The sequence below is a fragment of the Elephantulus edwardii genome, unplaced genomic scaffold (genome assembly GCF_000299155.1).
Source record: "Elephantulus edwardii isolate Elephantulus edwardi_28Jun2011 unplaced genomic scaffold, EleEdw1.0 scaffold00213, whole genome shotgun sequence".
NCBI lineage: Eukaryota > Metazoa > Chordata > Mammalia > Macroscelidea > Macroscelididae > Elephantulus > Elephantulus edwardii.
The window spans coordinates 2,369,241-2,385,591 of NW_006399963.1; the positions used below are offsets into that span (position 1 = coordinate 2,369,241).

At 38.1% G+C, this 16,351-nt stretch overlaps 1 protein-coding gene across 1 annotated transcript in view; it reads left to right on the forward strand.

Annotated features, from left to right (window-relative positions):
* The window catches only part of VSTM4 (V-set and transmembrane domain containing 4), a 315,580-nt gene that overhangs the window by 124,918 nt on the left and 174,311 nt on the right, over positions 1–16,351 (forward strand). The window contains 1 exon segment of the mRNA XM_006897731.1: positions 135–242. Within this exon segment, the coding sequence (XP_006897793.1) occupies positions 135–242 (108 nt within the window).

Here is a 16,351-nt window from a genome sequence, read left to right on the forward strand (position 1 = left end):
CTATGTTCCTTCTGTCAGTACTACCTAGTCTTGATCACTGTAGATCGGGACTTCTAACATCTTATTTTCCCACATTCTGTGCAGAGACTGAGATGGATTCTCCCCAATGATGATGCCTTGCCCTTACCTTTTAGATATCTACATGTACGCCATCCTTGTGTGCTGTGTTGGGATTTTCAGTGTTCTACTGTTCACTCTGATTATCATCTGGCAGTCAGTGTTCAACAAAAAGAAATCCCGAGGTAAGAAAACTGATATTCTCCTCTTCGTCCTCAAGGGCAGCATTTGATGATCTGGTTTTGAGCACCAATGAATGACAAATAGGTGCTGGGGGGATGCATGATGACTTGTTATTGGTGGGCAAAAAGGAATGAGGATTGAGAAGTTATTTTCCCCTTACTTGTTGAGGCTCTGGAGTTGCCCCAACTCAAGGTGAACCATGTGCAATAGAACAAATTGTTGGTTAATCTTGTGTCATTCCCCTAATCTCTGCTGTGATCTGTGGAGTTCTTATTGATGTTATCATTTGATATTTTTTGGAAGCAGGTAACCAGGCTTTACCTTTCCATCTTATTTATTCTGGAAGCTCCACTGAAACCTCCTCAGCATTGTCATAACACACAACCTCCACGGACAAATAGATTGTGGCTGTTCTCAGGAGCACTGGCCAGGAATCGAACCCAGTTTCCCTGCATAGAAGACAAAGATTCTTCCTCTCAATCATCCATGCTGTTTCCCCCCTCAGATTCTGCTAACATAAAGTATGACCACTAGTGACATTGCTTGATTTTCTCTTTTTGTCCACATTATTTCCTTCCAGGGTTTCTGAGATTCCTGAGAGCCTCCTCCTAGAAGAGGATCAGCAGTCAGATAAATCTAGGTTTGAATCCTGGCTCTGCCTATTGAGACTGGGTTTTCTGACAAGTTTCCTTACCTTCCTGAAGCTGAGTTTCCTCTTCTTTGGAATCAGGCCAGTGTCCCTTCTGGACTGAGGACACACAATGTGATGACACCATGCAAGATGTCCTAATGGGAAGGCAGGACTGAGAGCCATCTCTTCCCTGCTCATCTGTCAGGCTTTTGCCTGTTCCCTTGGTCTTTTTTTGTTCTGATTTCAGCTTCTCGTTATCTCACACTTCCTTATTTAGTGATTACAATTCTCATGATTTCTCTGTAAACATGCCAACTTTTCTCTAGTCTCAAGAGAGCTCTGCTCGCAGATGTGCTGTTAACCCAAAAGGTCAAATCCACCAGCAGCTAGCTCTGTGGGAGAAAGATGGGCAAACTCTTGTGAGAGTCATAGCCTCTGAAACCCCCTGCAGGGTCACCTATGGGTCATTTATTACTCTACTGAGATGAGTTTGATTTGCATAAGGGTCTTGGCCTCTCACCAGAATTTCTTACAGTCCTCTATGATGGGATCCCTCCTTAGCATTCCTCAGACATTAGAGGACACTGTGGTTCCTGAGAATGATGGAGGGGGGAGGGGAGCTAGGCTCTACAACTAGAATAGTTCTACCCCAGATGGTGACCTGACTCAAGGCTTGCTCTTTCTTCATGGAGAAAAGATGAAATTGTTTCCCAGAATTGTCTGGATTTAGGGCTCAGAGCAGGGGGTGTGGTTAGGGGGGCCATGGAGGGCCCATGGGAAAGATCCCTATACTTAGCTGCTTAACAGTGAAGTGTGTGTGAGATCTCAGCTTCTTCCACCTCAAAGCCTAGCCTTTCCTGATGCCCTTTGCTATCTTTCTCTTTGCTGTTCCCTAAACTCAACTCTGAAAGCTCTCCCTCAATCCCTCACTTCAATCAACAACCCCCTGCTCGCTGCTTGGAACCCTCTTCTACTTGCCCTGGATCACTGCACATGTTATCAATCCTATGAGCCCATTTGTCACCCTTTAGAAGAATGATTACTAAGGGCAGGATCCATGCATCAGATCTGCATGCCACAGAATATGGCTTAGCACAGCTGTTCAACAAATGGTGGTCAGATGGGTTTGTTTACCAACTGCTTTGCTCCAGCATTTTGAAGCCACATCGGTAGTGTTTAGAATGCTTTGCTCCACAGGCACTCAAGCCTGGTTCAGATGTTGACCTGCTAAAAGAGCTTCTGGTGGGACCTGTTATAACAGCAAGTGCAGAGAGACAAGGCAAGGTGTTTACAGTCAGGAGATAACTCTCCTCTAAAACCAAGGGGCATAGGTGTTGAATAGCTGCTCTTTCATGGAAGATTTCTTGATATTACAGATTTGAAGAGAACCCAGAGTTCTTACCATCCTCATTCTGCTGGAAGGGATCAGACTTCCTCATGTGTACCTGTGTATGTCATCCAAAAACCCTTCTGAGCTTTGAGAGCATTGCTGAGACCTGTTTGAAGCTGGCATCTTGCTTGACTCATCGCCTGAAATCCTCACTGTACAGGGCAGTGGTATTTCTTCCATTTGCAAGAGAATATAGCAAAGAAATGCTAAAAAGTTCTGAAAAAAAGAATGTTGTGGTAGTGGATCTCAAGCTACCCCCTGATGCCAATTCATTTTTCACAGCAAACCTCAAGTCACCTTAGACTCAGCCTTTATGAAGAACTGTTCTTTAGTCCTTCTCAGCAGACACTGCTTCACCAGCAACTCTATATTGCACCTCTGTAGCTCCTCGGGGGGCTTGGCCTCAATCTGAAGAAGCTCAGCTTCTGCAGCCCCTGCCCCGCTTTGCTTGAGGGACTGACAAGTGTTGTTGAGGTGAAGCTTAAGCATAGAGCTCCTCAACCCTTTGGGAGAAAACTCTTGCCCTGGAAACGTGCTAGGTTGCAGATCTGGGTCAGTATGTCTGGGATGAGACAGAATAAAATATACATTTCTAATGATGATAAACTTCCTACAACAGTCAACCACACAGGAAAAAAGGGCAGCATCTCTCTAGGGATATAGCTTAGAAATCAGGCAGGGATCAAAGAGAAGGAAACAGGAAACACAGGGAGGAAGTTTTATTACACTGTGATGATTATAATAAATGTCACAATATGATATATGAATTGAAGGGAAAACAAATTTGCTTTGTAAACTTTCAAATTACAATTAGAAGTCAATTTATAAAAACAAGGGGGCGTGAAATCACAGCCTTGGAAACTCCATAGGACAGTTCTATTTTGTCTTACGGGCCAGAATAAACTAGTAGCGTTTTCATTAAGGGTATGACTGCTAGCAAGAAGATAGGAAGTTCTATCCTAGCAGTTTCTCTCCTAGAGAAAAATGTGACAATCTGCTTCTGTGGAGACTATGGGTTTGGGAATCCTAGGGGGCAGTTTTTCTCTGTTCTTGAGGGTTATTGTTAGTTGGAATTGACCTGATTGTCTTGCATTTATTAGGTTAAAAACCATTAAAAAACAGCTTAACATTCTTTATACAACTTAATTATATAATTAAAGGATAAAAAAGGAAAGTAATTAATAATAAAAAAATAAATCTTTTTATTTAGCCTGCTTCCATAACTTTGAATTTCTAAGAAGTTAATATTTCTTTGTATTAGACCCTCCATTACATCTGTAATGTGTATATATACATGTATACTATATATATGCATTACATACATTACATGCTAGAACAAATTACTATTAACTCTGATGCCTGATGACCCACATCTATCAGAACAGAACTGCTTTCTCAGCAGCTTATTCACAAGACCTTTATTCTGAGGTGCCTGTGGTGGGTAGACATCAACCTCCAATCCTTTGGATAGTAGTTTGTACCTTAACAGTTTGCACCACCCAGGTATTCCACAGAAAACAAAAGTAAAAACAAACCATTACCATTTAATCAGTTCTGATTCATGGTAATGCAATGTGTTACAAACGAGAACTGTTCCATAAGGTATCCTTACATGTAATTTTTAAAGAAGTAGATTGCCAATCCTTTATTTTCCTGTACTATTGATGGATTCAATCTAATAAGTTATTTATTTACAGCTGAGAACAAATTGCTTGCAACACCTAGAGAACTATAGATTCTGTCTCTCTCACATTCACACATGCATACATACCCAACCACTCACAAACACCCACATTCTTAGTCTACAGATAGATTTTCCATGAGCATAGTTAAGTGTTCAGGGATTCCCATTTTTCTCAAGGTAAAATAATTTGTTATGATTCACACAGTCAAATGCTTTTGCATACTCAATAAAACATAAGTAAACATCTTCTGGTATTCTTTACTTTGTAATGAGTAAGTCATTGTGCAAAATACAATCAATCTCCAGCTTCATTTCTGTTACTGAATCTATGTTTTCAACTACTGATTCTTCTTTTCCGTTTCCAACTTTTTCATTCCAGTCACTCATTATTATTAATGCATCTTGATTGCATTTTCAATTGATCTCTGATTGTAAAAGTTGGTAGAAATCTTCTATTTCCACTTCTTTGGCTCTGGTTGTTTGTGCATATATCTGAATGATAGTGGTATTCACTGGACTTACCTGTATGCATATGGATATTATCCTGTCACTCACAGTATTGTATTTCAAGACATATCTAGAAATGACCTTTTTAACTATGAAAGCAACCCCGTTTTTCTTCACCTTTTCCTCTCCAGAATAATATATCATATGATTGTCCTACTCAAAATGCACCATGCCAGTCCATCTTATCTCGCCAATATCTAGTATGTCAATATTTATGTGTTCCATTTGTTCTTTAACAAAATCTAGCTTTCCTACATTAATGGTTCTCACATTCCATGTTCAAGTCACTAGTGTCTGCTTATAACTGTTCCTCTTCCTTTATATTTCCACACTTGAAAGCTCCACCTCAGTTACCCTATTTGTTAGTCTATTTTTGTTCTGCTGTACATAAAGTTTTCAGAGGCCTGCTATTTTGGAAGTGGATAGCCAAACCTTCTTCCTAATTCTTTGTCTTAATCTGAATGTTCAGATTTATAGAAGTATCTGAAAGACAAGCATTTAAAAAAAAAAACACAGAGAAAGATATTTCCCTAATTGTGGAATTAAGCATTAGTTTCAATGTTGTCCCTGCCCTTGGCACAAGTATCTTGACTCACTTATTTCCCTCCTCTAGATCAACCAGCATCCCCATCCACTACTACCCACTCCCTTCAATACCTATCTCCCATTGTCCAGCCCTTGATCTAATAGGAGGTTATACACATGGATTTCACCTGACAGAATGCTCAGCTAAGATCCATCTAGGGATATTGTAGCTAATGTTAGATGGATCTTAGCTGAAAGCAGTGAATACCATAGGAATGTCTGTGTTTCATTGATTATCAAAGGCATTTGACTTTGTGGATCATAACAAACCGTGGCTAACTCTGAGAAGAATGGAAATCCCAGAAAACTTGATCATGCTAATGGGAAACCTATACTTGGACCAGAAGTCAGTCATTAGAACAAAGCAAGAAAACACTGCATGGTTCAAAATTGGGAAGGGTTGTATGCCAGGAATGTGTCCTATCTCCATACTTTTTCAAACGATATGCAGAGCAGATTATCTGGGAGGCTGGGCTCTGTGAAGAGACATGTGGCTTCAGGATTGTTGGAAGATCCATCAACAGTCTACGTTATGCAGATGACACAACCCTGTTTGCTGACTCTGAGGAGGACCTGAAGCACTTGCTGCAGAGGGTTAAGGATTGCAGCGTTCAATATGGATTAAGGCTCAATGTCAAGATGACAATTGGCAGCATCAGGATGGGCAGTGAAGAGATTGAGATTTTTCACAACTTTAGTTTGCTTGGCTCCACAGTCAACACTCTTGACACCAGCATCCAGGAAATTAAAAGACGTATTGTGATGGGAAAGTCTGCTGTTAGTGACCTCTCCAGGTTACAAAAAGCAATAGTGTCACTCTGGAGACTACGGTGTGCCTGATACAGATGATGGATTTTGCAATCACTTGCATCATCAGAGAGCTGGACAATGACTAGGGAGGATAGAAGGAGAATTGATGCCTTTGAGCTGTAGTACTGGAGAATTGTATTGAATGCACCATGGACTGCTAAGAAAAAGGAACAGGTTCATCCTGGGGAAGGTTAAACCAGGCTGCTCCTTTGAGGCAAGGATTCTGAAGCTTAGTCTGACATACTTTGGACATGTTGCAAGGAGGGATCGGATCTTGGAGAGGGATGTCATGCTTGGGAGGGTGGGGGGACAGCACAGGAAGGGAAGACCCTCTATGAGGTGGATTGATTCAGTGACTGGGGTAATTGGGGTGGGTGTGTCAGAGACAGTGAGATTGGCACAAGACAGAGCAGGGTTTAGGTCTGTTGTGCATAGGGTTGCTATGAGTTTCAAGGACTTAATGGCACATAACAACAACAGCATTCTTTACTTTCAGCCAAGATCCACATGACATCAGCAATAATATCCCTTATCCCATAGTCTCTACTGAATTCAGATTCAATTTCTCCAAGTTCCCTGCAGATGTACTATTGCAGCTATTTTTGAAGACAAGAAACAAAGAAAAGACCAAAATGTGTGTCAGAAGAAGCTCCGAAACTTGTATGAGAATACAGAAAGACCAAAACAAAAGGAAGAAGTGATAAAGTAGGAGAACAAGATGTAAGCTTTTAGAGGGCAGACGCTCTGTTGGCCTAGTGGCAAAATGTCCTGCAGTCCTGAAAGCACACAGTGAGAATCCACCAGCTGCTCCATGGGAGAAGGATGGGCAGTCTCCTCCTGTTCAAATAACTGCCTCTGAAAATCCACTGGAGGGTCATCTGTCTCAACGGTACACAACAAAAACAACAAAAAGAAGAAAATGTTAGAGGGCAGCTTGAGAAGGCAATGCAAATAAGGAAATACACAAAGACTTGGGGTTAGAAGAATAAAACAGAATAAGCTTGCCTTTTCTCAAGATGAAAGAACTGAAGAACAGATTCAAACTTCAAGCTACAATACCAAAGGATTCTATGGACAAAAACTAGAATGATCCAGGAAGCATAAAAAGAAGATGGAAGGAATATGAAGAGTCACTATACCAAAAAGTATTACTAGATAATGAACCATCTCAGGAAATAACATATGATTAAGAACCAATGATAATGTAAGATTGAGGTCAAGCTTCACTGAAGATATTGGGGGGTAAATGTCCAGAAATCGATGGAATATCAATTGAGGTGTTTCAGCAGATACAGCCATAGATATACTCAATGGTATATGCCAAGAAAGCTGACACAGCTTCCTGATCAACAAACTGGAAACCACCCATAATTGCGCATATTTTTTTAAAAAAGGAAAAAGAACAACCCCAAACCAAAATCCTACTGTGATCCAAGAAAGTATCATCCTCAAGACATATCTTGCTGAAGATTATAGGGAAAAATTATTGGAACAGCCCTTTGGCAGAGAACTGTCAGAAATTCGAGCTGGATTCAGAGGAAGTGGATCAAAAGAGATAATTAATAGTATCAGATGGATTTGGTTAAAAGAAAAGAATACCAGAAACATATTGTTATTACATGCCATTGATTCTAATACAACACAGACTGACCCAATGAACAGCAGATTTGTACTCTGCCCTATCCTCATCAGTTCTCATACATTTGAGTGTATTGTCACAGTCACTGTGCCAGTCCATCTCATTGAGGGACTTCCTCTTTTGCTGACCTTACACCTTCTCAAGTGTTTTGACTTTTTCCAAGACAGCATGCCGAAAGTATGTGAGATCAAGTTTCACCATGCATGTTTGCTTGCCTTTAAGAGCACTCTGATTTCATTCTTCAAAACATTCACTTGTGTGGGTTTTTTTTTTAACTGTTCATGGTGGAATATTAAATACTCTTCTCTAGAACCACAACTCAAAGCCACCAATTCTTCTTCTATTATCATTAATTGTTCAACTTTCAGATGCATAACAAATAATTGGTAAGATCATGGATTGGATTAGGTACACCTTAGTCTTTAAATTGACGTCCATGCTTCTTAGAACTTTGGAAAGGTCCTTGTTAGCAGATTTTTTTTTTTAAATAGGATATGGTTTTTGTTTCTTGACTTCTGGTACCAAGTATATTGATTTTGAATCCAAGTAAGATGAAATCATTGACAATTGTAATTTTTTTGTCCACCTATCATGATGCTGGGACCATTTTCAGGCTGGAAAGATGAGCGGAATGGCTGGATTCTGCAGAGGTGTGTTTTCTGGTTTGGGGTTGAGACTAGGGAATGCCTCTTTCTCACTATAGGATGTGAGCTGATTGGACTTGCCCTCACCTTTAAAAAGACTTTTGGCAGCCAGTCTGGGGTTATTTTCAGGTTGGAAAGATGAGCAGAATGGTCAGATTCTGCAAAGGTGTGTTTTCTGGTTTGGGATTGAGTGAGACTAGGGAGTGCCTCTTGCTCACAGTAGGCTGTGAGCTGATTGGATTTGGCATCTACTTTAAAAAGACTTTTGGACTCTCCAGCCTATAGCCCTTGGGCCACGTTTTTGTAAAACTCCCAAATAAAACAGGCTTGGAAGCAGGAGTGGCATACATTTCCGAAAAAGATTGCTTTTGGAAACTCTATAAACTTGGAGAAAAGATGAAAGTTTTGCATTCAAGACTTTGGTCCATACAGTCACTATGAGTCATCTATGACACTTAAAAACAACAACAACAATCATGATGCTGCCTATTAGCCCAGATGTGAGAATTTTAGTTTTCTAGATTTTGAAATGTAATTCTTATTGAAAGTTGTAGTATTTAATCATCTGTAGCAATTGCTTCAGTTCCTCTTCACTTTCAGCACATAAGGTTGTGTCATCTGCATAATGCATTTTGTTTCTGAGTCCTTCTCTGATACTGATGCCATGTTCTTCTTCATAAAGTCAAGTTTCCCAAATGATTTGTTCAAAATACAGATTGAATAAGTCTAGAAAAAAGATACAACCCTGATGCACACCCTTCTTGATTTTAAACTTGCAGTGTTCCCTAACTTTATTTGTACAACTTGATCTAGGTCCAGGTTTCACCTGAGCACAATTAAGTGTTCTGGAATTTCTGTTCTTCTCAATGTTAGCTGTAATTTGTTGTGATACACTCAATCAAAAGCCTTTGCATAGTCAATAAAACACAAAGAATTATCCTACTGGTAGTCTTCTTTGCTTTCGGCAAGTTCTGTCTGACACCAGCATTGATATCTCTCATGCCATGGACTCTTCTAAATCCAGCTTGAATTTCTTTAAATTCTCTGTCAATGTACTCTCCTACCCTTTTTTTAATAAATTTTAGCAATTTTGCTTACTTATGTCTATGATTTGCTCTCAGTAGCATGACGCTTATTTGCCAGCTTGTTTTATTAGGAGAATGATCTAGATATTTCTACTTGTTTTATAACTTAGGTATGTATATGTACATATGTGTATATGTGTATATCATTTGCTAAAGAAAACAAAGACAAGAGAGAGAAAACACCAAAATGGATGTCAGAAGAAAAGCTGAAAATTGCAGTATAATGTTGAGAAGCCAAAGCAAAAAGAAGATATTCTGAAGAGGAAAGAGATGAACAGAAGATTCCAAAGCACAACTGGAGAAAATAAAGCAAAGTAATGTGCAAACAGCGAGAGTTAGAAAATAAAAAGAAAGAACTAATTTGGCATATCTCAAGCCAAAAGAACTAGGATAAAAAATTTTAGCCTTGAGTTGTGATACTGAAGGATACTATAGGCAAAATCTTTTGTTTTGTTTATTTTTATTATTTTTATACTAGTTTATTTATAAAATTTGAATACATTGTTTTTCAGACCAGATTCTTCCTATTTCCCTCATACCACCCCCCATCAAATTGTACAGCCTCATGATTAATCGTCCCCACCCTGCACATCCTCATCCCTTTGCTTCCAACCCCCACCCCCCTTTGGTTCTCCATACTCATTCTAAAATAATGGTTTTTTTTAATACAATATTTGTCTTTGTGGGGCTTAGTTCACTTAGGATAATGCTCTCCAGTCCCTCCCATGTTAGATAATAATTTACAAAATAATTGCTTGTGCATGTTCCATACTAGTCCATTGTATGAATGTACCATAATTTCTCAGTCTATTCATTTGTGGTTGTACATGTGAGCTGTTTCCATGATCTTGCAATGGTGAATAATGCTGCTATGAACATTAGTGTACAAGTCTCCATTTGTGCCTCAGTTCTCATTTTATCAGGGTATATTCCAACCAGTGGAATAACTGGGTCATATGGAATTTCTATGTTCGGCTTTTTGAGGAAGTGCCAAACTGCCTTCAAGAATGGTTGTACCATTTTAAAATCCCACCAACAATGTATCAGAGTTACTGTCTCATCACATCCTCTCCAAAATTTATTACTTGCTTCTCTATTAAACATTGCCACTGTTACTGGAGTGCAATGGTATCTCATTGGGGTATTGATTTCCATCTCTCTGATTGCCAGTGATTTGGAACACTTATTCATGTGTCTGTTGGCAATTTTAATATCTTCCTCTGTGAAAATTCTATGTCTTTTGCCCATTTTGTAATTGAGTTATTATTCTTTTTCTTATGGAGGCCCAGGGGTATCCTGTAAACTTTCCTTATGAGACTTATGTTTGAGATGGTATTACCAAATATTTGTTCCCAGTCAGTAGGTTCTCTTTTCATCCTGTTGAAAAAAGTGTTTGATGGCACAGGGATTTAATCTTCAGAAGGTCTCTTTTATCAGTTTTATTCTCTTCAGATTCTGCATTCTTGAATGATCTAGGGAAGAGGGGGAAGAATAACAATGTAATGAAAAAATGTTCTTGAGGACAAAGAACATTACATTTACCAAAACAAATGAGAATAAATTTGGGAAAAATTGACATAAAGGTAAAAGAGCTAATGCAATCAGCCAATAGGAACAAGAGACATAACTGTTTAAAAAAGAAAGAAGAAAAAGGATATGGGAGAAGGAAGAGAACGTTAGTAGGACATCAACAATTAGTAGGGGATGAATGTGTGAATAAATAGAAAATGAGCAAGGGGGACTTGAGGAGATGGGGATATAAAAGTAATTATTAGTAATTAAATTAATAGTAATTAAATCAATAGTAATTAATAATATAAAACATAATGTAAAGAATTGATTATATAAAATAAAATGTACATAAATGAAATACTGCACATAAATAATTGTATAAAAGTGAATAATAGTATGAACAAATAACAGAAAATAAGAAAACAGAAGCAATACACAGTAATTGTTGCAAAAATAATTTTCTGGCATGGAAATAGTTCAGGAAGTAGTATATGATCAAGAACCAATAGTCACTGAGTAAGTTCAAGATACATTGAAAGCAGTGGCAAAAAAAATATGGATCCAGGATCCAGAAGTTGATGGAATACCAACTGACATATTTCAAGAAACAGATAGAGCCTGAATGTGCTCACCAGTATGTGTCAAGAATTCTTGAACACAGCTACTTGGACAACGGACTGGAAGAAATCTGTGTTTGTTCACAGTTAAGAAAAAAAAAGATGATCTAACAGAATGTGGAAATTATGAAACAGTATTATTGGCAGTATCATGATAGATGGTGAAGAGACAGAAATTGTTAACAGCTTTGGTTTGCTTGGCTCCACAATCAACATTCTCGGTACCAGAAGCCGGGAAATTAAAAGACGAATTGCATTGGAAAAGTCAGCTGTCAGAGACTTTGCTAAAGTACTGAGGAGTAATGGTGTCAGTCTGGAGACTAAGATGCACCTGAACCAGGCCATGGTCTTTGCAATTATGTGCTATGCATCCGGAAAGCTGGACAACGACTTAAGGATGATAGAAGGAAAATAGATGCCTTTGAACTGCGTTGCTGGAGGACTATTGAATATACCATGGGCTGCTAAGAGAATAAACAGGTTCATCCTGGAGAGGGTGAGACCAGGATGCTCCATGAAAGTAAGGATTCTGAAGCATTGTCTAACATACTTTGGACATGTTGCAAGAAGGGATCAGTCCTTGAAGGGGAACATCATACTTAGGAGGGTGGAGGAACAGTGTAAGAGAGGAGGACCTTTAATGAGATGGTTTGATTTTGTGACTTCAATAATAGGGATAGGTGTGCCGGAGACAATAAGATTGGCACAAGCAACTCAAAGACACATCACAACAACAACAACAGTATCAATATCACATTCAAACAAAATCTTGTTCAGGATTATTTTTGAAAGACAATTTATTCATAGAAAATACAGGTGTTTTTTATTTTTTTAAAAAAAAATAAAGCAAAACATAAATGGGGACTTTACACATGAACCTCACCTGATGAAGTACACAGAAACCAGATTGACTACATTTGTGGAAAGAATAATTGGAGAAATTCAATATCAAGAGTCACAACAAAGCCAGATGCTGACAGTGGAACAGACCACCAATTATGCATGTGCAAGTTTAAATTGAAACTAAAGAAGATTTTAAAAAATCCACAAGAACCAAAATACAATCTTGAGTCTATCCCAACTGAATTAAAAATCATCTCATCTTTGGAATACGTTTGAGGTTATGTATTGACCACCATTAATTGAATCCAGAGGAGCTGTGGGTTGAAATAAAGGATAACATCAACAAAGAGGGCAAAAGGTCATTACACAGAGGAGAAAGAAAAAGCAAAAATGTATGTCAAAATAAGTTATGAAAATTACATTAAAGCCTTGATAAGCCAAAATAGAGGTAAAAGATGTTGAAGTAAAGAGCTAAATAGAAGATTTCAAAGGGCAGATCAAGAAGACAAAGCAAGGTATTACAATAAAATGTGCAAAGAACTGGAGTCAGAGAATAAAAAAGGAAGAACTAGCTCAGCATTTATCAAGCTGAAAGAACTGAAAAATAAATCCAAGCCTTGAGTTAGAATACTGATAGATACCATGATGAAATCTTGAATGGTCCAGGAATCATCAAAGGAAGATGAAAGGGAAACACAGAATCACTGTACTAAGAACAACGGGTCAACACAGAAAGATATCGGAAAGGACTATTATAAACAAGTTGTTGTTGATTGCCTTCGAGTCAAGCATGACTCATAGCGACTCTATGAACAAAAGACCTGAAGCCTTTCTATAACTATTGGCCTTTATCAAAGTTCATAGAATTTCCAGGGGTATGTTGTTTAGGAAGTGGAGGTCACTCTTGCTTCCAAATATGAACAAGAGCCAATGGTAACAAAAGAAGAAGCTCAAACTAAAAACACTGAAAAATTGGCAAAAAAATAAAGCCTCAGGAATAGGTAGGATAATGACTAATATGTCTCAGATACAATCCTGGACATGCTCATCAGTCTATGTCAGGATATTTGGAGGACAGCTGCCTGGCTAACTGACTGGAAGAGATCTATATTTGTCCTCATTCCCAAGAAAGGAGATCCGACAGATTGTGGAAATTATAAAAAACAAACAAAAAACCAAACACTAGAAGTTCAAACTTGCTTTAGAATAGGTTGTGGCACTAGGGATATCATTGCTGATATTAGATAGATCCTAGCAGAAAACAGAGACTGCTGGAAGAATATCTTCTGTGTTTCAATGACTATGCAACATTTGTGTGGATCACAACAAACTATGGCTAATATTGAGAAGAATGGAAATGTCAGAATACTTATTTTTGCTCATATGAAATCTATACCCAGAATAAGAAGTGTTGTCTGTGTGGAACAAGGGAGCATTGTATGGCTTAAGATCAGGAAGAGTGTGTGTCAAGGATGTATCCTTTCTCCATACTTATTCAATCTATATGCTGAGTAAGCAATTTATGAAGCAGCACTCTATGAAGAAGAATGTGGCATTAGAATCACAGGAAGACTCATCGGCAACCTATGTTATGCAGATGACACAACCTTGCTTGCTCAAAGTGAAGAAGACCTGAAGTGCTTGTTGCAGAAATCATAAACTGCAGCCTTCAATATGGATTACATCTCAACATCAAGAAAAAGAAGATCCTTATCACTGGTCCAATAGGAAACATCATGATAAAGAAAGAATTTAATTCTCAATGATTTAACCTCACTTGGATCCACAATCTACACCCTTAGTACTAGCAGCCAGAAGATAAGTATACATATTGTTTTTGGCAAGGCCACTTTTATGTACTTCTCCAAAATAATGAAGACCAATCCTGTTAGTATGCCTGATTCAGACTATTGTCTTCTCAATCACTTTTTATGTATCTCAGAGCTGGGCAATGAGTAAGAATAATAGAAGAAGAATTGGATGCTGGGGAAGAGTACCAACTATCCCGCTGACTACCAAAAGAATAAACAAAACAGATATGTCTTGGGAAAAGTGCAACCAGAATGCTCATTGGAGGCAAAGATGGCAAAGCTTCATTTCACATATTTTGGACATGTTGCTGTTTCTTAGAAAAGGATATCTTATTTGGACAGGTGGAGAGTCAGCCAAAGAGAGGAAGACTCTCAATGAGAAAAAGTGTTTCAGAGATGGAGAGGATGGCACAGGATTGAAGAGAACTCAGATCTATTATTGATAGGGTCATTGTAAGTTATACTCTACTTGATGGCACCTAATTACAATGACAATAGCATAAAGGTGTTACTTATGTTTTCTTGTCTATGCAAAAGAATTTGATTGTGTGACTCAAAACAAATCATTGATAACATTGAGAACAATGGGAATTCTATAAAAAGTATGATATGTTTATCTGGGATGTTTATATAAATCTAGAAGCAAAGTTTGAAATCAGGAAATATGTGAACCAGGATTGAATCTCTTCTCTATACTAATTTAATACATATACTGAACAAAACATTCAAGAACTTGAATTACATGAAGAAGAATGTGGCATCAGGATTGAAAACTCCAACCTGTATTATGCAGATGGCACACTCTTGCTTTTAGATATGCTTATTAAAGATCAAAGCTACAGTGTTGAATTTCAATTATACCTTCACATCAAGAAAAATCTTTCCCACTAGACAAATAAGCATCATCCTGATAGAGAAAAGATTGAAATTGACAGTGATTTCTTTTTTCTTAGATATGCCATCAACATGCATTAAGGGAGCAATCAAGAACTCAAAAGCCAGGTAGCACTGAGATAATCTGCTGTCAAGAACCTCTTTTAAAGTGCTAAAATCCGGGGGTGGGGGCGGGCGGAGAGGGCTGGGTGGGTAGAGAAGTGCAGCAATGAATGAATGGAAATCCAAATTCTCTGTAAATGTTCATTAAAATTATTTTTTTTAAAAAGTGCTAAAATCCAAGGATATCAGTTTAGTGACCAAGATGTGCTTCATCCAAGCCTTGGGGTTTTCAGTTGTTTTATATACATGGACAAGTTAGACAATTAATGAGGAAGACTAAAGAATTGCGATGCTTTGAGTTGTGATGTTGACAATGTTAATAACATGAACTGCTCCCCTCCCCCCTAAAAAAGAGAAACAAATTAGCCCTGGAGGAAGTGCATCTAGGGTTCTCTTTGGAAGTAAGAAGAGTAAAATTGCCTTAATATATTTTGGCATGTTATCAACAGGAGTATTGTGTTTGAAAAAAATAGAGGGTCAGCCAATGAAAGGGTACTCTCCAGGAGATGGGTTGATGTTGTGGTTGCAACAATGGGCTTGAGCATGGAGGAAATTATGATGATGTCAGGATAGGATAATGTTTTGATATGTTGTTCTTAGAATTGCTATGAGATGTAATCAACTCAATGACAACTAACAACAACAAAAAAAAATATAGCCCACCAAAACCCAAACAAACCCCAACAAAATAAAAAAAAATGATGTATATGTATGTGTTGTTCTTAGATGCTACTCAACCAGTTTCAACTCATATTACCCCTGTGTACCATAGAAAGGATTTTGTCATATGTCATCCTCACTGTTGCTGCTGTACTAGAGTCAATGTTGTCAATCCATCTTGAGCACTTTCCTCCTCTTTTGCTGACCTTCTTTCTGGTCTACCAAACATGATGCATTTCTTCAGGTATTGTTTTTCTCCTGACAACACGCCCGAAGTATATGATACAGTCTTTCAATGTTCACTTCTAAGGTGCATTAGCTTGCACTTCTTCAAAGATAGATTTATTTAATATTCTGGCAGTTTATTATATGTTCAATAATATTCTTCGCCAACACCACAACTCAAAGCCATCACTTCTTTCTCTTTCATTATTCGCTGTCCAACTTTTATATGCCCATGAAATGAGGCTAACTTTAGCCCTTAAAATGAACATCATCCATGTATGTTCCGGTTGCCATAAAATTAATTTAAACTCATGATGTGTGCAGAGTAGAACTGAGAAAGGACTTCGCTTTATCAGGGACCGATGATTTCAAAGACACCCTAGTTAATAGTGACGGTTTCTAGTTTTTCTAAACAGACCATTTATTTGGCTCTCTGTATTCTGACTTCTTTTTTTTTTTATTTAGGTTGTTT